Consider the following 23,316-nt stretch of genomic DNA (forward strand, 5'->3'; position numbering starts at 1 on the left):
TCTAAGAAGATAGCAAGAGAGATTTTTGTAAGTTTATTTTATATAACATATGGCATTGTTAGTACTTAATTTAGATTTAGACAACAGCTATGTCCAGTGAACCCAAGGTCAGTATACCTATGTGCATATAAAGCCATATATGTGATAATGGCACAGCAGGAATAGTAACTTACTTTGAGAATAGAAATGGAATCTACTTATCCACCAGTGTGACCTAGGTAAATACATCTCGCAAATAGAATTTATGTTGTTTTTTGTTGTTGGTGGTGGTGGTCATGGGGCTTGATCTCTGGTCCTGGGTGTTGTCCCTCAGTTCTTCAGCTCAAGTCTAGTTCTCTACCAGTTGGGCCACAGTGCCATTTCCGGTTTTCTGGTAGTTTATTGGAGATAAGGGTCTCACCGATTTTCCTGCCCAGGCTGGCTTTGAACCACGATCCTCAGATTTCAGCCTCCTGAGTAGCTAGGATTACAGAGCCATTTTTAAATTTTTAAATTGGAAATAATAACTTTTAATGTATTTTTTCTTAATCTGTCTGTCTCTTGTTACTTTTGTTTTAAGCCTCCATCTGTCCCAGATAACAGAAGACAAGCAGAAAGTCTATCATTAACTAGAGAGGTTTCCCAGAGCAGAAATCCATCTGGTTCAGAACATTCACCTGATGAGAAAGTTCAGCTTTTTAGCAAAATGAGAGTCCTACAGGAAAAAAAACAAAAAATGGACAAATTGCTGGGAGAACTTCATACCCTTCGAGATCAGCATCTGAACAATTCAACATGTACGTAAATCTGGTTTAGCAATATTACATAAAAGACTACTAAGTTTGCTATTTGACACACAATAGTTGTTTAATAAGTACTTGATGAGTGACTGTAGTTCCTTAGAGAATTTATAATTTTTGTGGAAAGGTAACTTGAACGTAGAATAATAATAAGCCGGTGTATGGTAACATATATGATCTGGTAAGTTGGTTCAGAAAAGGGAAAAATAAAGTTGGACTTGAAAAGTTGGTAGGAGTTGGATAAGTGAAAGGTAGAAGAAAAGATAATTTTGTGGCACAGGACATAATACTGCCCTTTTTGGTGACAGTTTTAGGCCTTGAAAACTCTGGGTCCTGGGTTCTGTCCCTTTACTTTTTTTGCACAGTGCTGATACTCTACCACTTGAGTCTCCACTTTTGGCTTCTTGGTGATTATTTGGAAATGAGAGTCTCTGATTTCTCTGGCTGAGTTGACTTCAAACTATGATTCTTACATCTCAGCCTTCTGAGTAGCTGGGATTACAGGTGTGAGCCACCAGCACCCAGCTTAATACTGCCTTTTTAAATCTTATTAAACATGTTAGCTGGGGTTTTTGCTTCTGTGCCTTTTTGTCTTGTATGTAAGTATATTTGATTTGGGGAAGGGAAAAGAAGGGGAAGCACAGAAATGGTGGGATAAAGGGTAGTACTAATTCAGCAGTGATACTCACTAGACATAATGTGGAATATGAACTATGTAACTTGTGTGGGTTGAAGAGAGAAAAAACTGGGAGAAAAGGAGGGAAGAGGTGACACTGTTCAAAAAGAAATGTACTCAGTACCTGACTTACGTAGCTGTAACCCCTCTGTATAACACCTTTACAAAAACAAAAAAACAAAATTCAGCCAGCACTGGTGGCTTATGCCTGTAATCCTAGCTACTCAGGAGGCTGAGATCTGAGGATCACAGTTCAAAGCCAGCCTGGACAAGAAAGCCCATGAGATTCCAATCTCCAATTAACTACCAGGAAACCAGTGGTGGTGCTGTGGCTCAAAGTGGTAAGGACAAGGCCCAGGCCCGGAGTTCAAACCCCTCATGACTGACAAAAAAAAAGTTACCTAGGGTAAAACTAGTCTAGTTTGTACCTTGGTTTAAAAACCATGAAATTCTGGGCTGCGAGTGTGGCACAGTGGTAAAGTGAGCCTAGCTTGCTTGAATCTCTGGATTAAAACCCATAATTGAAAAAAAAATTAGAATAAAAATAACAGAAATGGTCAAATAGATTTAGTAGTGTGTAGACAAAAATTTTTGAGGTATGAAATACTTATATGAAAGAAGTTTAAAACAAAACCGTTGGAATTATGTTAATGTTTAAAATGTGTATATAGCAATATAAATAGTCAACTCAGGCAGATGTAGCTATACAGGAAAATGTGAACTATCTTCTGTTCCACAGAGTTGCATATTAATGGGTTTTGTTTTTTTCTTTTGGTTCAGGGGATTGATCCCAGGGCCTTGCACATGCTAACACTAAATTATACTATCTGGATGGTCTGACTGGTTACCTAGTCAGTAGTCTTCAATTACTGTCCTAATAATTACCTTGTCAAGAGAAGCTTAGTTCTTCCCCTGAAAACAAATTTCCCAGAACTGGAGTTGTGACACAAGTGGTAGAGTGCCAGCTACAGGGAAAAAGCTAAGTGAGAAAGTGATAGCCTGAGTTCAAGCCACAGTACCAGCACAGTTAACCAAACAATTCTGCCTTAAAAACCAACTCTTCTCCTAAGAGAAGCACAACTAAGAAAAATTTAAAATTTTAAAGTTGTATTTATAGCCTTGATTAAAATATAAAAAAGTACCACTCTGCTTAGATGACAGTAGGAGGTCATTTTTTCTAACAGTGGGAAACACTTTGAAAGTAGTGGGGGAAAAAGTGGAATGGTGAAGAAATAAAGTGAAGATACCAGTTGACAACAGTTAAAACAAGGTAGAAGCGATCAATGAAGGTCCCTTTGATAAAAAAGATAAATAGGTAGAGTCTTCTCAGAAGTAGGAATGGCCAATAAACACATGAGGAAATGTTCTATATTCCTGGCCACAAAAGAAATGCAATCAAAAGTAAGATTGGCCAGCATTGAGAATAGGAAAATGCCGGTGGGGATGAGGAAAAAGGAACCCTCCTATAATGTTAGTGGAAAGGTAAACTACTACAATCACCCTGAGAGACACTTGGAAGATTCCTCAAAAAAACTAAACAAAGAACTATTGTGATATAATGATACCACTCTTTGGCATCTACCCAGAGTATTATTATAAGTCAGGATACAGTAAGGACACTTGCACATCCATATTTATTGCCATACTATTTATAATAGTCAAGTTATAGAAACATGTTTTACAATGGATAAGTGGATCAAGAACATGTGATACATATACATGGTGGAATTTTACTATCAGAATGAACATGTCATTTGCAGGGAAATGGATAGACATAGAATCAAGCTCAGAGAGACAAACAGCACGGGTCTAAAATACAAACATGCATAATAACATATGCATTTATATACAGACTAAAGGATGGTATAATTAGGGGAGGAGTCCACAGGTGTAATTCATCTGAACAAATAATGTACTGTTTATCAAGATGAACACCAGGAAGCAGAAACATGTTTTTTTAGGGGGAGGGTTCTTGGGAGACACATGAATGGAGGGAAGAAAGGTGAGCAAATGGAGCCTAATATTATATTCAATGTACATTATGTAAAAACCAAACTATATAATTGGGGATAGGGGCAAGGGAGGGAAAATGGGGGAGAATGAAGGAAGGGGTGACACTGATCAAGCAGCATTGTACTTATAACCTGACTTAAGGAATTTTAACCTCTTTGTACAACTCCTTTTATTTTTTATCATTTAAAAGTTTTTTCTATTGTGATTAAGTGATTACATTTCACAAATTTCATAGTCTTGTTAGATAGAGATACTTAGTTAAAGTCATAAACACATTCTAACCTTCATGAGGCAAATTGTCTTTATCGTGGTCTATAAAGTTTATGGATTCTGGGGTTGGGAAGGTAGCTTAGTGGGCTCAGTGGTCAGTACCACATAAGCAGAAAAAGCTGGAAGTGGCATTGTGGTTCAAGTGGTAGAGCGCTAGCCTTGAGCTGAAGAGCTGAGGGACAGTGCCCAGGCCCAGAGTTTAGGCCCCCACGACCAGCAAAAAAAAAGTTTGTGGATTCTGTGAGCTTTGACAATATAGCTATTTCTTCCACATCAGGTGATATCTACATTTTCTTTTTGCTTAGTGTCAGCTATTCCCTATTTCCCTCTCATTCCTTCCCTCCCATGCTGCCATTGAGTTGCTTAGTTCGTTTTGATCAATGTCCGGTGTAGCTGATGGGTCCCGCTGTTGTATGTTTTTCCCTGTTTCCCTCTGTTTTTAAAAAAATGATAAAAGATAAATAGGAATAGTTTTGAAGTAGTCAGAGGTAGGAAAGTACAGACTCTTAATCATTAATTTCCCTAGAAGGTATAAAGTATCTTCTATGTAATGGATAGAAAAGTCATAAAAAATTTAAGTACTGTAAAGGATTAGCTGTTTACCTAACTGGGAAATTGTATTATTGAGTAGTATTTCATGGTGTTGATGCCTGACAGATTATATATTTGCTTTGTGCCCTGAAATAAGAAATTTTCTATCTTGGAAGCTATATGTAATTGTTTTTCCATTTCTTTTAATGGATCTTATCAAGGAGTTTTACAAAGGAGTTACAATTTCAAGTCAGGTAATGAGTACAGTGCTTGTTAGGCAATAATACCCCTTTCTTTGCTTTCCTGAATTTTTTACCTCCCGTTCTCCCCACAAGTTGCATAATGTATATTGAATACAATGACTATATTTGTTCACCCTTCCTCCATTCCTGTGTTTTTCTCTGTGGGATCCACTCCTCCACTCCCCCGCCCCAATACAAAATGAAACACAAAAACAACAACAAAACATGTTTCCATTTCCTGGAATTTGTTTTGACAAATAGTACTTGTTCAGAGGTGTTTGGATTCTTCCCTAAGTGTATCCTTCTCTAATCAGTTTGTGTGTAAATAACGTATGTTATCAGCTAAATGTAATTCTTGTAGACTGTAGACTTGAGAAACTCAGACCTAAATCAGCCAAGCTTGGCAAATTGTTGTGTATTGCACTTCAGACATACTGGCCTTATTTAACTTAACCTAGAAGTAGGGTTATCCTACTGCTCTTCTATTATTTTTCTAATGTACATACAGTTGTATCAATTTCTTATACATTCCCTCTTTCTGTTTTAACCCCGAAACAGTAAATGTAAAATGACTGGAAGGGAAGTACAAATGTTTCTACATATTTTGATGTGTTTAGTTGTGGAGTATTCAGTTAAGTGTCCTGATATCCATAAGTTTCTAATATCTAAATTTGCAGAATTTAAGATGATAATGATTTTGGTTTTATATTTGTATCAGCAAAGGGTGTGTTATTTTGTGCCATGTTTATTTATGGTAACTTTTTTTTTTCTTGGTCCGGTCGTGGGCCTGAACTCTGGGCCTGAGCGCTGTCCCTCAGCTCTTCAGCTCAAGGCTCTACCACTTGAGTCATAATGCCACTTCCAGCTTTTTTCTTTCTGCTTATGTGGTGCTGAGGAATCGAACCCAGGGCCTCAGGCATGCAAGGCAAGCGCTCTACCACTGAGCCACCTTCCCAGCCTGTAACTTTTTTTTTTAATGGTAAATTTTTTCCCTCTTTTGCAGTTGTGCCTTCTTCAGCCTCTCCACAAAGGACTGGGGATCAGAGAAGTACAACTTCAGCACCTTCTGCTTCTGTAGGCTTGGCACCAGTTGTCAATGGAGAATCCAGTAGCCTTACAGCTGTTCCTTACCCTGCAGCTTCTCTAGTTTCTCAGAATGAGAGTGAAAATGAAGGCCATCTAAATCCAACTGAAAAACTCCAGTAAAACATTTTTTACTATCATTGTTGACATAGATTAGAATTAGATAATGGGGATAAATTTTTTCTTTTTTATCTATTGAAAATTTGTTCTTAAATGATATTATGGTATGTTTTGTATCTGTGTGTGCATGTGTGTTTTATATGTGCATTTTAAAAGTTTCAAAGGGAAATGGGTCATTTTAATCCAGGTAGTTTGTGAACAGATACTTTTTTAGTTTTCAATAAAAGATCAAAAATAGCTAGAACTGTAAGTAAAATATTTTATATTCAAATGATAAGAGCCCAGGTTCTAGAATAATACATAGTCCTAAAAATTTTCTTGTATAAGGTTCTTGTGAGTATGGACAAATAACTTAGCCTTACTAATTGTTTTCCCTACTGCAAAATAGGAATAATGTTTTTGTCCATAAAATTTTTTAATATACTTTTGATGTAATTGACCCATAATAATTTTGCATATTTATGGAGTTACAGTGAACATTTCAATTCATAAAGGCTTTTAAGGATTAAAAAAGTGATATAGATCCTGACACTTTGTAGAAGACTTAACAAACTTGTTACTTTTTTTTAAAGTATTACATATTTTATAGGTCTTTTTATATAAAGACAAATTTGGAAAGTTATATATGTTCAATAATGTCAGCATATCTGACTTGCCTGAATAGTTAATGTTTTTTGTATTCAACAGTTATGGATAAACTTAGATTTTTGTTTGTTTTGGTTGGTTGTAGGGCTTGAATTCAGGGTCTGGCACTGTCACAAGACTAGTGCTCTACCAGTTTGAGCCACAGTTCCACTACCAGTTTTCTAATTGGAGATGAGTCTCCTGGAGTTTCCTGGGTAGGCTGGCTTTGGGGCACAATTCTCAGATCTTAGTCTCCTGAATAGGTAGGATTACAGGCATGAGCTACCAGTACCTGGCAAACAGATGTATTTTGACATTGCGTTTTCTGCTGTTATCATTTATGGATAGATCTACTGGGCATTTAGTTCTGGTTGCTATTGTGTGTAGATAGTACATGCTTTCTTTGTTTTTTCTGAAATGGCTGTTGATACTAGATTTTTTTTTTAATCAGGAAGTTAAATGAAGTTCGTAAGAGATTGAATGAACTAAGAGAATTAGTTCATTATTATGAACAAACATCAGATATGATGATAGATACTGTAAATGAAAACACAAAAGATGAAGAAACTGAAGAGTCAGAATATGATTCTGAGCATGAAAATTCTGAACCTGTTACAAATATTAGGTAAGGATATTGTTTGTTTTTTTTTCTCAACATATTCATCTGAACCTAATACTTCTCAGTGTGGGGGAAATGCCTCAATGACGTGGTTACTATTTGCTTTTAAGTTTTTCCCTTGCAAGCTCACAACAAAGTAGGGCAGTGTAATCATTCTTAACATCTTCAGAGAAATAGGGAAGTACTGCCTATAGTAATTTAATAAGGTTACTGTCAGATTAAATGTAAGTAAAGTGTAAGTAGTATCAAATTTAGCACTTTTCTATACCTATTTTCAGATGTCTTTCCCCATAAGTTTCCAAGTAACACATATACAAAAGTTAATGAAAAGCAAGCATACACTTCTTAAAATTTGAACTTAAAATGGATAGCCAAGAGCCAAACTCTACATTCCTGGCCATAAAGGAAATGCAAATCAAAACAACCAACCCAAACAAACAGAAATCGAAGTTTATCCATCGCTGTTAAATATATAAAGTATTAAATATTCAGGCAAACCAAATGCCTCTAATCCTAGCTAGTCAAGAGGCTGTGATCTGAGGCTGAGATCAAAGCCAGCCTCAGCAGGAAAATGTGAGACTCTTATCTCCAATTAACCACCAGGAAACCAGATATGGAACTATGGCTCAAAGTAATAGCATGCTAGTCTTGAGCAAAATAGCTTAGAGACAGCATGCCCAGACCCTGAATTCAAGCTCCACAACTGACAAAAAGATAGCTAATGTTACTCTTAGTTTAAGCTGTTTTATTAAAGCTCTTAAACCCTTAATTATTTTTTTAACCTTAAATAACTGCAGGCTTTCTTCTTTTTTCTCCCAGAAATCCACAAGTATCTGCCACCTGGAATGAAGTAAATAGTAATAGTAATACACAGTGTGTTTCTAATAATAGAGATGGGAGATCAGTTAATTCAAATTGTGAAATTAATAACAGATCTGCTGCCAACATCAGGGGTCTAAATATGCCTCCTCCTTTAGGTATGGTGGTCTATATTCAGAGATGGTTTTGCCTTGATATTCTTAATTGGATTTTCTTTCATCAGTTCTCTTTTGAATGACGTTTTTAGCAGACTGTCGATACAATAGAGAAGGAGAACAGGGGATGCATGCAGCACAAGGTGAAGATGATGAGGAAGAGGAGGAAGAAGCAGAAGAAGAGGGAGTAAGTGGAGCTTCATTATCAAGTCATAGAAGCAGTCTGGTTGATGAGGCTCCAGAAGATGCAGAATTTGAACAGAAGATTAGTAGACTTATGGCTGCAAAACAGAAACTTCGACAGCTACAAGACCTTGTTGCTATGGTGCAGGTAAATAATACATGATGAATTGTTAATACAATCTTAAAAAGTAAAATTTATATGTTTGGCTATTTTGTTGTTTATAATTATGATAGTACATTTCTCTTCTCTTTTATACCAGTAACAGGGATTTAATCCAAGGTTGCTAGGCAAATAAGTTCCTACACTTGCTAGGCAAGCACTTTACCACTGAGCTATAATCCCAGTCCTCCATTTATTTTTTAATCTGGCAGTTTTAAAGACTGCTATACTATACAAACATCAGCACACATTTTCTGTTAATGATGAGTATAGATATTTTACTCATATTGTATTCAGTTTTCACAACTTCTTATGTAAAAGTAGCACTAATGTATAAACACATGAGCATTACTATGTTTCAGTATAGTCTTATTTACTAAACCAAGTTTTTTTGCTGATGACTTCAACCTTTTGTCATGCAGTAAAGTAGATAGATATTAAATAGATAAAACATATATTGTTTATTACCTTTGGTAATAATATTACCAAATAATAATATATATATTTTTTTTGGGGGGGTCCGGTTGTGGGGCCTGAACTCTGGGCCTGGGCACTGTCCCTCAGCTCTTCAGCTCAAGGCTAGCGCTCTACCACTTGAGCCACAGCGCCACTTCTGGCTTTTTGCTTTTTGCTTATGTGGTGCTGAGGAATCGAACCCAGGGCCTCAGGCATGCAAGGCAAGCGCTCTACCACTGAGCCACCTTCCCAGCCCCACCAAATAATATTACCAAAGGTAATAAACAATAGGTTATAAAGCTATGCCCTACAGCATTTAGATGTTCTCATACTAAGGCCTATATATCTAACCATTTTCTTTGATATAACAGAAGACAATTTATATGGTTTCTTAGTAAAGCCAAAAAATTAAAATTAGAACTTATTAATCATAATTTTTTTGGGGGGAGGGGGATGTCATGGGCTTAAACTTTGGGCCTGGATGCTGTCCCTGAGTTCTTTTGCTCAAGGCTAGTACTCTACCACTTGAGACACAGATAAGAATCTCCTGGACTTTTCTGCATAGATTGGCTTTGAACCACAATCCTCAGATCTCAGCCTCTTGAGGATTATAGATGTAAGTCACCAGTGCCCAGCCTAAACTCCTTGATGTGCCTTCATAACTTCTTTAGAGGTTTATAAATTGTTGTTTACGTTCATTGTGCATGTAAATATTGTACATTTTCACATTGAGGATATACCTATTTTAAATAAGTGGTTCTAACTTATACAATGCACATTTTATTGCTTTTTTTCCTCCTGTACAGTGTCTTGAAGAACTTTTGTCAGCTGTAATTATAAACGTAATTATAAATGTGATTTTACAGCTAATTAAAATATTTGCAATATTGCACATATATACACAGTACATATGTATGTGAACTTTTAGTTATACCATCTTACTGATACATCCTTTTATGGTTTCCAACTTTTTCTTTTTATAAACTGCTCCAGTGAACCTTCTTACACAGGCCTTTTTGTGTTTTTGTACAATATATATGAAAAATTAAGAGTATTTCTATTCATATACATTTTTATTTAAAGGACACTTCAATGACTCTTCAGAGTGACTATTGTCTAAAATTTATGTATAAGTGAGTTTATTTCCTCTAACCTTTGATGGAATGTTTTTATATTAGTATATCTTTGTTGTTGTTGTTGTTGTTGTTGGTCCTGGGGCTTGAACTCTGGACTTGGGTGTTGTCCCTGTGCTCCTCAGCTCTACCGCTTGAGCCACAGCGCCACTTCTGGTTTTCTAGTGGTTTGTTGGAGATAAGAATCTCATGGACTTTCCTGCCCAGGCTGGCTTTGAACTGCGATCCTCAGATCTCAGCTTCCTGAGTAGCTAGTATTACAGGCGTGAGCCACCAGCGCCTGGCTACTATACTATATCTTTATTGACCATTAGTAAGATTAACCTTTGGCTTTTCCAGATTTTCGCTATTAGAGGAAGAGCTGTTCTCTAGGCACTAGTGGTTCATTCCCACAATCCTAGGAGGAGGCTGAGGTTTCAAGGATTATGGTTTGTCGCTAGCCTCGGCAGCAAAGTCTGTGAGAGACTTAACCAGAAAAAAACTGGGTTGGAATTGTGACTCAAGTAGTAGAATACCCACTGTGAGAAAGCAAGCCTTACCAGAACTCAAGGCCTTGAGTTCTCCCTCTCCCTCCCCCACCCTCCTCAAATGCTGTTGAGGAAAGAGGATACTTAAATATGTTTATGAACATGATTGGATATGTAAGGCAATATGAACAACACATAGAAATGTGAGTCAAATATGTGTATTTATTTTGCCTACATACAATGTGTATCTGGAAGGTTACTAAACTTAACATTCATTGCTTATGCAGAATGGAATCACTTAAGAATTCTCTGAATGTCCTGGAAATTCTGATTACACCATTACTATTTGTTTTTGTTAGAGAGTGAGAGTGAGAGAGAGAGAGAGAGAGAGAGAGAGAGAGAGAGAGAGAGAGAGAGAGTGTGTGTGTGTGTGTGTGTGTGTGTGTGTGTGTGTGTGTTTTGTTAGTTTTTTTTGAGTCAATCTTGGGGCTTGAACTCTGCCTGAGTGCTGTCTCTGAACTTCTTTTCTTCAAGGCTTAGGCTAGAACCCTACCACTTGAGCCACAGGTTCATTTCCAGCTTTTTTGGTAATTTATTGGAGATAAGAATCTCATGGACTTTTCTGCCTGGAATTACTTTGAACTGTGGTTCTCAGATCTCACCCTCCTGGGATTAAAGTAATGAACTACCAGGACCCAACCAATATTACCATTGGGGGGGAAAAGTTTCTAAAGCAAATGATAGTATTTGTGCTCTGTTGAATGTTCTTTTATTATAAATGACTTTTCCTGCAAGTTTTTTTTCAGATGTACAACTTTAAATTGGATACTACAACAGAAATGAGGAATTAGGAAGTGGCGCTGTAGCTCAAGTGGTAGAGCGCTCGCCTTGAGCTGAAGAGCTGAGGGACAGCGCCCAGGCCCAGAGTTCAAGCCCCACGACCGACAAAAAAAAAAAAAAAAAGAAATGAGGAATTAATTTTTGGTGGATTATAGTTAAATTAACTTAATTTCATAAATATGTACATGTGTAGGGCTTGAACTCTGGGTCTGGGTGCTGTCCCTGATCTCTTCAGCTCAAGGCTAGTGCTCTACCACTTGAGCCACAGAGCCACTTCTGACTTTTTCTGTTTATGTGGTGCTGAGGAATTAAACCCAGGACCTCATGCATGTGAGGCAAACACTCTACCACTGAGCTACCTTCCCAGTTCACTATCAGGCCTATGTAAATCAAACTTGTTTTAGGGAATGTTCTGAGATCAAAAATGATAAATCAGAGATGAGAAAATTCCAAATATTAAACTTTACATGTCTTGTAAGACTCACCTTTTTTAGTTCCTTAGTCTGTGATGAAGTATATTTTAAAATGATAATACTTTAGTCAGTCACTGTCATCTTTTAATACAATAGCTTATTAATATTTCAGTTGTAGAGGCATTCTTATATTACCACCTGAAATTTTAGTCATCCTTTTTTTTGGGGGGGGTGGGCAGTCCGTTGTGGGGCCTGAACTCTGGCCTGGGCACTGTTCCTGAGCTCTTCAGCTCAATGCCAGCACTCTACCACTTGAGCCATAATACCACTTATGGTTTTTTCTGGTTATGTGGTGCTGAGCAATCAAACCCAGGGCTTCATGCATGCAAGGCAAGCACTCTACCACTGAGCTACCTTCCCAGCCCTAGTCCTCTTTTTAATTTTAGCTTTTATTTAGTTTTTCCACTTTTTGTTTGTGACAATGCTTTGTGAAGCTGCTTCTCATTTTTCTAGTTACAACACAGTTTTTCCTAGCCTCCCTATTCATAACAGTAATGAGTTTAGTTTTTAAGATGTTCTGTAAAAGGCTATTTTTTGATAGCTCACCTATCAAGAAAAAGTAGCCAAATTTTTGTTATTGCTAGTTATCTTAATCTGTTCTCTATCATGAGATGCTTGGGTCTGGGTAATTTTATAATAAAATAGATTTATTTAGCTCATTCTTATGATGGTTAATAGTCTACATCTGGTGATGACAGAATCCTGAGGTAGTTTAAGACATCACATAATCTCTCTTTTTTCTTATCCTAATCACTTTCTAAAGGCTACCTCTAATCAACATTAGAAGGATTATGTTTCTGTCTTTTTCAGTACCTAACAGTGGGGATTCAATTTCACCAGTGCACCATAGCACTGAAAAATTGATGAGTCACATTTAAAATTTACCCAGTTTAGTTTTTAGTAATTCACTTTTGACTGCTGATAGAGAATACTTTTTTTTTTTGGTAAAAATTAGGTGGTTTCTATATGAACTATGTAACTTTTTATATCTTAGCATATTTAGTAGATGTAAATTAGATGGTGTCTGGTTATCAAGATGGTTTTCCTTTTTTTTGGGGGGGGGGGTCTGTCATGGGGCCTAAACTCCGGGCCTGGGCACGTCCCTGAGCTCTTCAGCTCAAGGCTCGTACTCTACCACTTGAGCCACAGCGCTACTTTCAGTTTTCTGGTGGTTTATTGGAGATAAGGGTCTCACAGACTTTCCTGCCCAAGCTGGCTTTGAACTGTAATCGTCAGATCTCAGCCTCCTGAGTAGCTAGGATTATTGGCATGAGCCACTGGCACGTGGCTCATGATGGTTTTTTTTATGTTGTTTTAGGATGATGATACAGCTCATGGAGTTATCTCTGCCAATACATCAAATTTGGGTGATTTGTACCCTGCAGAAGACACCAAACAAAATTCAAATAATGCAAGAGGAAATGCTAGTAAAACACAGAAAGATACTGGAGTAAATGAAAAGGCAAGGTATGATAAGCTTTGGTCTTTCAAAAGGAAATGGCTGTTATAGCAAAACTACTTGGTTATTGTATTATATTTTAATACTACTAACCATATTTTATTGGAGTCCATAAATACAATGTCAATATAATTACAGAGAGAAATTTTACGAGGCTAAACTACAGCAACAACAGAGAGAGCTAAAACAATTGCAGGAAGAAAGAAAGAAACTGATTGAGATTCAAGAGAAAATTCAAGCTTTGCAAAAGGCATGTCCTGATCTACAGGTGATTTTAAAATTTCACTTTGAATAAGATGTTTAAAATCTAATAGCAGCTCAAAGTAGTCTTGACTGACAAATTTATATCTAGTTTTGTGACATTAAATGGATTAAGCATATATATTTATACTCTGATAAAACGTGGCACATGGGAATAAACTGATTATTTCCATTCTTAGGGACTAGAATAGTCTGTGGGACTCTTAGCTCCACTTAACCAGCAAAAAAATGAAAAAGAAAAAAAAAGCCAAGCCAGACACTAATCGTTCATATCTGTAAATCTAGCTACTCAGGAGGCTGAGATCTGAGGATCATGGTTCAAAGCCAGCCTAGGCAGGAAAGTCCATGAGACTCATCTCTAGCCACCAGAAAACTGGAATTGGAGTTATGGCTTAAAGTGATAGAGTGGTAGCCCTTGAACACAGAAGCTCAGTGACAGTGCCTAGGCCCTGAGTTCAAGCCCCACAACTGACAAAATTAAAACCAACAGAAGTAGAGCTGTGGGTTAAATAGTAGACTGCTATCTTGGAAAACTAAAGCTCAGGGATAGCACCCAGGCCTGAGTTCAGACACCAAGACCAGCACAAAAATATTCATGAATAATTATTATATTAAAATATGTGTATGCGCGCACATACCCAGCTGGCTTTGAACTGGAACCCTCATATCTCAGTCTCCTGAGTATCTAGGATTACAGGTTTGAGCCACTTGTGCTCCACTATTAAAATATTCTACTTTAAACTTTGCAACCATAGACGAGCATTTCCATTTTTGTTGGTCTAGAATTATATCAGAAAGCCTTTATACCATCACAAGTTATCTATGAAATTAATTATTGTCTTAATATTAAATGTACATACTTCTGCTTATTAAACAAAACTTTATAATATGGGTCTTGGAGATTGAACAGAGAATAAACGATATCCATGTCAAATAATCAAGTATCAGGGGTATTTGAAAATAGAATAAAATTTTTTTTGAGGTTTTCAAAAATTATTGGTTAGGTTATTCTTTATTTTTGTTGGTCATGGGGCTTGGACTCATGGCCTGGGCGCTGTCCCTCAGCTCTTCAGCTCAAGGTGAGCACTCTACCACTTGAGCCACAGCGCCACTTCTGGTTTTCTGAGTGGTTAATTGGAGATGAGTCTCATGGCCTTTCCTAAGTGGCTGGCATTGAACTGAGATCCTCAGATCTCAGCCTCCTGAGTAGCTAGGATTACAGGCGTGAGCCACCGGTGCCCAGCAAGTTATGTTTTATTTTTGAAGAAAGAGAAGCATGTAAAAAAATATGTTTCTAATAGAACTGTGTATTTTCTAAACTCTTACGTTTTTTATTCCCAACCTAAAAAATGGCCAGAGGAGTATGTGGGAGAGTTGAGATAAAAATTTACAAAATTTTTTTCCACTAGCATTATTCTCTAGTGTTTCTGTTTCTATTCATTATCTTTAGTTTTTGTTTTCATATGTTATCTTTGAGTGATGATGACAAATGAAGTCTGGTAGTAACAGATTAAATGTAGCTCTAGAGTTCGGGAGAAATAGTTTTATTCAATTAATGTAATTGCTTTAATACTTCATAATAGTTTTTGTCAATTCTTTTTAGCTGTCAGCTGCTAGTATGGGTAATGGTCCCACAAAAAAATACCTGCCAGCTGTTACTTCAACCCCAACTGTTAATGAAAATGAGGCTGGTACAAGCAAATCTGTTTTTGAGCCTGAAGATTCTTCAATAGTAGATAATGAGGTATGGTCGAATGTGTTGTTTCTGAGTTGTCTTTTTTTTTTTTTTTGCCAGTCCTGGGGTTTGACTCAGGGCCTGGGCACTGTCCCTAAGCTTCTTTTGCACAAGGCTAGCACTCTACCATTTGAGCCATAGTGCCACATCTATCTTTTTCTGTTTATGTAGTACTGAGGAGTGGAATCCAGGGCTTAATGCATGCTAGGCAAGCACTCTACCACTAAGCCACATTCCCAGCCCTTTAAGTTGGTCTTAAATCACATGTTAAAAAGGAAAACTGAGCTGGATATTGGTGGCTCATACCTGAAATCCTAGATATTCAAAAGAGTGAGATCTGAGGATCACAGTTCAAAGCTAGCCAGGCAGGAAAGGCTATGAGACTCTTATCTCCAATTAATCACTAAAAAGAAAAGGGAAAAAAAAGGTAGCCAGTGGAGCTGTGACCCAACTATTAAACACTTAGCTTTGAGCAAAAAAGCTCAGGGATGGTGTCTAGGCCCTGAGTTCAAGCCACAGGACCAGAACCAAAAAAGAGAACTGAAAATTGATGAAGCTTTTTTCTTTTCTGGTACTGTTGATGGTGTCTTGGCTTCAGGCATAGAAGACAAATACGCTATGCAAAATATGTTTTTAAATAACAAGGTGTTTTGTCTCTAAGTTGGATTAGTAAATTAATTTTTTCCAAAAAATAATAAACACAAACACTGGTACTGTTATATTTGGTCTTTATTAGGCAATCATAGTGAAAAACAAAACTAATTTCAGTTAGGTCTGTTCGTCAGAACTTTATTTACATATAATTTATACAAAATAGTTTTTTTCTAAAATACAGGGTTTTGTTTTACTGAAGTATGTTCAAATGCTACTTGTTTTCATTAAGAATTATTGCCTTGGGGAGCTGGGAAGGTGGCTCAGTGGTAGAGTGCTTGCCTTGCATGCATGAGGCCCTGGGTTTGATTCTTTAGCACCATATAAGCAGAAAAAGCCGGAAGTGGCACTGTGGCTCAAGTGGTAGAGCATTAGCCCTGATCTGAAGAGCTCAGGGACAGTTCCCAGAGTTCAGCCCCACAACAGACAAATATATATATATATATATATATATATAGTCTTGGGGCTTAGAAGGTGGCTCGTTGTAGAGTGCTTGCCTTGCATTTATGAGGCCCTTGGTTCAATTCCTCAGCACCACACAAACAGAAAAAGTCTTAAGTGGTGCTGTGGCTCAGTTGGTAGAGCGCTAGCCTTGAGCTGAAGAACTGAGGGACAGTGCAGGCCCAGAGTTCAAGCCCCACCACTGACAAAAAAAGAAAAAAAATACTGTCTTTTTTAGTCACTGAAATATACTGGCTTTCATGGATATCTTAGCATGCAAATAGAAAGCTTTAAGGTAAAATAAGTATATAAATATTTCCTCCAACTTTTAAAACAATAGCTTTGGTCAGATATGCGAAGACATGAAATATTAAGGGAAGAGCTGAGACAGAGAAGAAAGCAGCTGGAAGCTCTGATGGCTGAGCATCAGAGGAGACAAGGCCTAGCTGAAACAACATCTCCAGTGGCTGTGTCCTTGAGAAGTGATGGGTCTGAGAACTTGTGCACTCCTCAGCAAAGTAGAACAGAAAAGTAAGAGGTTTTTGAATCTTTCCTTGAAAGCCTGACTAAATATGTAGGCAAGCAGCCTCATTTTCGTTATCTCATATCATAAACCATATGTTTTATTGAAGTATTAATGAATTTATGATTCAGTTAAACTGAATCCCACTGTATTCTGTTTTAACGTCTTACAGCATGTTTCTGTTCGTAGCACTATATTTATACATCTATGGTGATAGGTGTTCTGTATTTTTTTTGTATGTTTTTTATTGTAAAAATACTATACAGAGGGGTTACAGTTACATGAGCAAGGTATTGAGGACATTTTCTATTGAGCTTTATAAACTTATTCTCTTAGTCAAATTTAAAATTATAGAATGAAAAAGGCTAGATGTTTTGCAATTCTTTTCTATTACAGCAGAAATAAGCATTTTTTAACAAATTGTGCATCTGCTATTTGTAAAGGTCCTAAAGGTATTAAAGCAAGACTTAAGTTTTAAGTTTTCATATTTAGGATATGCCCAAAAGATTTGATCTATATGGTCAGTTACTTTACTATATCATAATATTTTTATTTAAAGTTTCAAAATCACAGTTTATTGGGATCTCACCTTTCATATTATCTGATATTTCTCCATTTACAATAACTTTTTCTGTTCTTAGAGCTTGGGATCCTAATATACATTTTATTGGTCAAACTATGCAATCTTTTCTTCTATCTGGCTACTACTTACCTATTCCTTTGTGGAGTATAGTAATGGGAGTTTGAACTCAAGATTTCATGATTGCTAAGTGGGCTCTACCCTCTGAACTTTGCCACCAGCCTGAACCTCTTTTCTTTCGTGAAGTCTTTCAGGTGATTTTGATGAGCACCTGGTTTCAAAACCAGCAATCTAGATTGCATGTTTTAGTGTGGCAACCAGTAGATATTGGTGGCTATTCAATCTAAAATTAATTTTCTCAGTCATGTCTACAACATTTAAAGTGTCAAATAGCCACTACCAAGCATCTATTGAATAGGGTAGCACAAATAAAGATCAGTGCCAATATTGCAGAAAGTTTTGTTGGATGGCACTGAAGTGGAGAAGTTACTCAAGGGAAAGGTGAAGGACATTTAATTTAGGATAAAAGCCCCAAATGGTATGGTTATGTTAATTTATTTTGATAATTGTTTTGTGACAAGACAGCTAAACATTTTGTATACTAGGTAATGGAGAGTGACACTTAATAGTTAATATATTTACGTGAAATTTTATATAGCAAACTGTTTAATACAGTATCTGTCAGGTAATAGATTTTAAGTAGCTCATTTCCATATGATTTCTGTGTTACATGTTTTAATCACTAGAACAATGGCAACCTGGGGAGGCTCTACACAGTGTGCATTAGATGAAGAGGGAGATGAAGATGGTTACCTTTCTGAAAGAATTGCTCGGACAGATGAAGAGGAGGAAGAAGAACAAGATGCTAGTTCCAATGATAATTTTCCTGTGTTTCCTAATGGTGTGAATCATAGTTCTTATAATGTAAAGGAAACTAAAAATAGGTTAGTTTCCAAGTTTGGATTGTTTGCCTTAATTTAAATATATCTGAACCAGCTAAGTGTCCTAAAATTCAGCTCATTTTCAAAGTGCCAGGGTAACTGCATTTCTTGTCTTGGCTGAATATTCCTATAGTTCCTTAGGTTTGATAATTTGCTAGAAAAACTCAAAACTGAGAAACTTCAAAGGCAGTATGTACCGTAGGAGCAGTAAGGTACGAGAGATACATGGGGCATTTTAGAATGGGAAAGTATACAAGAGCTTCCAACCTGAAAGGTCTCTGAGCTTTTTATGTGGCTATGATTTATTGAATCATTGGCCTTTGGTAATTTCAATCTCTGGTCTATTTTGCCCTCCCTGGAGGTCAAGAGTGTTGAGTATGAAAGTTATAAACCTCTAATGACCTGGTTGGTTTTTCTGATGACCACTCCCCTTGTCCTGAAGGCCTTCTGAGGATCACCTCAGTATAAACTCTGATATGGTTAGAAGAGGCTTGTTACAAATAAGAAGATATAATTTATCACTCAGGAGATTCAAAGGTTTTAGGATCTCTGTTCAAAGAAATGGAGACAAAGACATTGATGTATTTTTAGTGATATTAGAATAGTAATATTCAATTCCTGCTAAACTGAATCAAGATTCATATTTTAGCTTTCATCTTTGAGGGTGAACAGCAAAAATGAAAAAGTCATAGATAATGAAAAATACCTTTTAACAAAAATACTGTAATTGTATTGCCATTGTATTGCAATTACATGTATAAGTCCTGATTTCTCAGGAGGCTGAGGTGGGAATCACTTGAAGCCAGGAGAATATTAGACCAGCCTGGACAACACTGTAAGATCCTATCCTGAAAAAAAAAAAGTTAGAAAAGATTAATTGCAATATTAAGAGTAAACATAATTTCCTGAATAAAAGTGTTTATACCTGGGTACCAGCAGCTCATTCCTGTAATTTTAGCTACTCAGGGCTGAGATCTCAGGATTGAGGTTCAAAATCAGCCTGGGCAGGAAAGTCTGTGAGACTCACCTCCAATAAACTAACAAAAAAATAACCAGAAGTAGAGATGTGGTTCAAGTGGTGGAACACTATAGCCTTGTGCAAAAAAAGCTCAGAAACAGTTCCCAGGCGTGAGTTCAAGCCCCATATATGGTACCAAAAAAAACCCAATAACAACAAATCAATAAGTAGTGTAATACCACTTGATAATGAACTGTTACCTGGCTAAATTTTTTTTTTTTGGTCGGTCGTGGGGCTTGAACTCTGGGCCTGGACGCTGTCCCTCAGTTCTTCAGCTCAAGGTGAGCACTCTACCACTTGAGCTACAGCGCCACTTCCGGTTTTCTGGTGGTTTATTGGAGATAGGAGTCTCAAGGTCTTTCCTGCCCGGGCTGGCTTTGAACTGCGATCCTCAGATCTCAGCCTCCTGAGTAGCTAGGATTACAGGCGTGAGCCACCAGCGCCCGGCTACCTGGCTAAATTTAAATCACTGAGGTGGCTCAGTGGTAGAGTGCTTGCCTTGTATGAATGAGGCCCTGGGTTTGATACCTCAGCACCACATAAGCGGAAAAAAAAAGCCGGAAGTGGTGCTGTGGCTCAAGTGGTAGTGTGCTAGCCTTGAGCTGAAGAGCTGAGGGACAGCGCCCAGGCCCAGAGTTCAGGCCCCACGACTGGACCCAAAAAATAAATAAATAAATCAGGAATAATTGACAAGTACTTGCAATACAGAAGTGTTTTTGTTCTGCAGAATTCAGACTTTGATGCTTGTGTGTAAAAACATGAATAAAAAAGACTGGAAAGCAGTTGAAAAACAACAGATTGGAAATCCATAATTTTTCTCCTAATTTTAATTTAAAGGATTGCTGGTCCATAGATTCAGGTTTCAGGTTTATTACTGTTTGGAAAATCATTACATACTTTGACTTTAAGGCTCTAAATCTTGTAATAGGTGGAAGAACAATCGCCCTTTCTCAGCAGATGGAAATTACCGTCCGTTAGCCAAGACAAGACAACAGAATATTAGCATGCAACGGCAAGAAAACCTTCGATGGGTGTCAGAACTGTCTTACATAGAGGAGAAAGAACAGTGGCAAGAACAAATTAATCAGTTGAAAAAACAACTTGATTTCAGTGTCAATATTTGTCAGACTTTAATGCAAGACCAGCAGGTAAAATTTACTTTGAAAATAAAACTTTAGTTACATTATTTTGAGGCAATACATTTTTTCCCCTCAACTCATTAGTAACTATTACCAATTTTTTTCTTTATTATAGACTCTGTCATGTCTGCTACAAACTCTTCTCACTGGTCCATATAGTGTTATGCCGAGCAATGTTGCTTCTCCTCAAGTGCACTTTATAATGCACCAGCTGAACCAGTGCTATACGCAGCTAACATGGCAACAGAATAATGTTCAGAGGTAACCTGTTTCTTGGAAGTATTGAGAGTGTAGTGAATATTAAACTTGAGAGAGAGTTATACAATTAACCTTCCAGGAAACAGACCTGGGTTTGAGAAAGAAATGAGCCAAATTGCATCTTCAGGAACCTGAAAAATTTAAAACTAGTCATCTTGTATATTGTGGACTTTGGTTTGTAAAATTTTGTATTTGTGAGTTGTGTACTTATATTAGGTGAAATGTGTAAATTACACCATAATGACAATCATAACAAAATACTTGCTATCTGATAGAGTTTGGTTCTGTTGTTTTTTGTGTTTCTCGCAGTGCTGCTGGGGGTTTGAATGCAATGCTGGCACAATATCAGGAGCCACATTTTCAGGCTTTATTTCACTAATTATTTTTAGCTTCCCATGTAGCTTGGGATGATAGGCACATGCCACTGTGTCTACCTATGAGTTGTGAAAGGATCTTGAGTTTTTCTCCTTAGGTTGGCCTCCAGTCACCCATCCTCCCATTGTCAACCTCTCCTTTTTATTTTATCTTTTGCTATTCCTGGGTGCTGTCCTTGAACTCCTTTTGCTCAAAACTAGCACTCTACCATTTGAGACACAAGCCACTTCTGGCTTTGTCTATGATTAATTGGAGATAAGAGTCTCACAGACTTTCCTGCCCCTACTGGCTTCCAATTGTGATGCTACATCTCAGCCCCCTAAGTAGCTAGGATTACAGGCATGAGCCACCAGCTTCAAGCCATTGTCAGCCTCTCTAGTAGCTAGGATTATAAGAGTAAGCTAGTAGTACCAATCTTAAGTTTGGTTCTTTTTACAAAGGCTAAGTTATTGAATTAAGCCAGCAGAGCAAACAAATGCTTCTTATAGTATAAGAACAGTCAGTCTAGTATGAGTGCTTTTGAATCATTTTTAAATTTTGTTTTAATTTTATCTTTAAGTAGTTGTACAAATAGATTACCATTCAACAAGTCAGTTTATAAGTACACTGTATCTTGATGTCAGCCCTTCCATAATTTTCTCCAAACCCATGTTTGTTACATATATTTTTGGATATATTTTATATATAGCATAATATAACTGATTTTAAGTTACTGACTTGACATTTTTGTAGATTGAAGCAAATGTTAAATGAACTTATGCACCAGCAAAGTCAACATCCGGAAAAACCTAGAAGCAAAGAAAGAGGTGGTAACACAGCACACCCCTCTTCTCCCAGTTTATTTTGTCCTTTTAGCTTTCCAACCCAGCCTGTAAATCTATTTAATCTTCCTGGATTTACTAACTTCTCATCATTTGCACCAGGTAAGTAACTAAAATCTAAAGGGGAGATAAATAAATCGGTTGAGATTTTAATTTTTAACATCATATTTTTGAGTGGAAACTTAACATTCCTGCATTGTTTCCTGTGATGAAAATTAATATAATTGCTAACAAAATTAAGTATATTGGTTAGGAATGGTTGCATTAGCTGTTTATTGAGGGGAAAAGAACCAGTTTAATGCCTTCCGTATACCAGGCACTATGTATACAAGCTACGTATAAAACAGGAGAGTAATGATGAGGAAGACAGTACTCTTCAAGAGAAACACCATATCTTGTTGATGATAGACTTTTATTCATTTTGTTCTGTTTTTCTTGTTATATGCTAAGTACTATATAAGTTATCAGTCTTCTGGGCCAGAAGCAAAGAATACTAATAAATGCTCATATCTCTCAAAGTGTCAGCAAATTAGTTTTGGAATAGGCGAGATTTTTTAGAGCATGGTTTTAAAAAGAACATTTGAAAATTGGCATTTTAGATAGTGGAAATAGAGTTTCCTACTGCAGCAAAATTCACACTAAAGTGAATCTCTTATCTGCTGCCTTTGCATTAAATTCAAAACTAAAACCGTGTTCCTATCATGTTGGTTGTCATGTTTCTGGTGCAGTATACATAAAAGCCAAAAGTAAAATTTATTTTCTTAAAAGAATAAAAGAGCCAGGTGCTAGTAGCTTACGCCTGTAATCCTAGCTATTCAGGAGGCCTGAGAGCTGAGGATCATGCTTCAAAGCCAGCCCAAGAAGGGAAGTCCATGAGACTCTTACCTTTAGTAAACCACCAGAAAACTGAAAGTGGCACTTGGCCTGTGGTACAGCACTAGCCTTGAGCTAAGAGCTGAGGAACAGCTCCTAGGCCCAGAGTTCAATCCCCATGACCAAAAAATAAAAAGATTAAGAAGGTAAAGAACGTTGTAATTACTGGAATGACTGGAATGGAATAATGTATCACTTAGACAATTTAGAGGTAGTTAATTGTAACTGGTGTTTAGAGTGAAGGCTGAGGAGAAGTAATTGCTGTTTGCTGAATTGTGGCAGAGACCTGTTGTGATGTACAGAGCAGCTTTGGCTATATTGAATCAAAAGGGGGTCATTGATGCACTTTAAATGAGGTGGGGAAATAAAATTTATATTTTACAAAGATTATATTGATGATAATAGTGTTTGAGAAATTGGAGGGAAAGAACTAAGAGTATAACTGGTTACTAGAAGACTTGAGTGCAATTTAGGGAAAGGATAATTGGGCTTAACAGCACTGCCAGTAATGGTTTAAAAAGCAAAGTCCTAAGACAGGAGTGAAAAAATTAAGCAACTAGTTAAATAAAGTGAATCGTGAAGGAGATACTTGCCAGAG

General features: G+C 37.0%; 1 protein-coding gene across 10 annotated transcripts in view; it reads left to right on the top strand.

The window, feature by feature from the left end:
• Positions 1 to 23,316, top strand: part of Pcm1 (pericentriolar material 1) — a 100,476-nt gene that overhangs the window by 23,985 nt on the left and 53,175 nt on the right. For 6 of the 10 annotated variants that reach the window (XM_070016329.1, XM_070016335.1, XM_070016333.1 and 3 more), the window contains 13 exons: positions 560 to 776; positions 5,515 to 5,713; positions 6,790 to 6,963; positions 7,777 to 7,934; positions 8,024 to 8,262; positions 12,962 to 13,110; positions 13,241 to 13,370; positions 14,967 to 15,107; positions 16,531 to 16,721; positions 18,040 to 18,237; positions 20,181 to 20,400; positions 20,507 to 20,652; positions 21,757 to 21,947. In XM_070016329.1, coding sequence (XP_069872430.1) covers positions 560 to 776; positions 5,515 to 5,713; positions 6,790 to 6,963; positions 7,777 to 7,934; positions 8,024 to 8,262; positions 12,962 to 13,110; positions 13,241 to 13,370; positions 14,967 to 15,107; positions 16,531 to 16,721; positions 18,040 to 18,237; positions 20,181 to 20,400; positions 20,507 to 20,652; positions 21,757 to 21,947 — 2,353 coding nt within the window. The remainder of the gene's footprint in view (positions 1 to 559; positions 777 to 5,514; positions 5,714 to 6,789; positions 6,964 to 7,776; positions 7,935 to 8,023; positions 8,263 to 12,961; positions 13,111 to 13,240; positions 13,371 to 14,966; positions 15,108 to 16,530; positions 16,722 to 18,039; positions 18,238 to 20,180; positions 20,401 to 20,506; positions 20,653 to 21,756; positions 21,948 to 23,316) is intronic. The other 4 variants (XM_070016331.1, XM_070016334.1, XM_070016338.1 and 1 more) reach the window with 2 other exon arrangements.

This window comes from Dipodomys merriami, unplaced genomic scaffold, assembly GCF_024711535.1.
Source record: "Dipodomys merriami isolate MVZ:Mamm:240054 unplaced genomic scaffold, mDipMer1.0.p SCAF_12, whole genome shotgun sequence".
NCBI lineage: Eukaryota > Metazoa > Chordata > Mammalia > Rodentia > Heteromyidae > Dipodomys > Dipodomys merriami.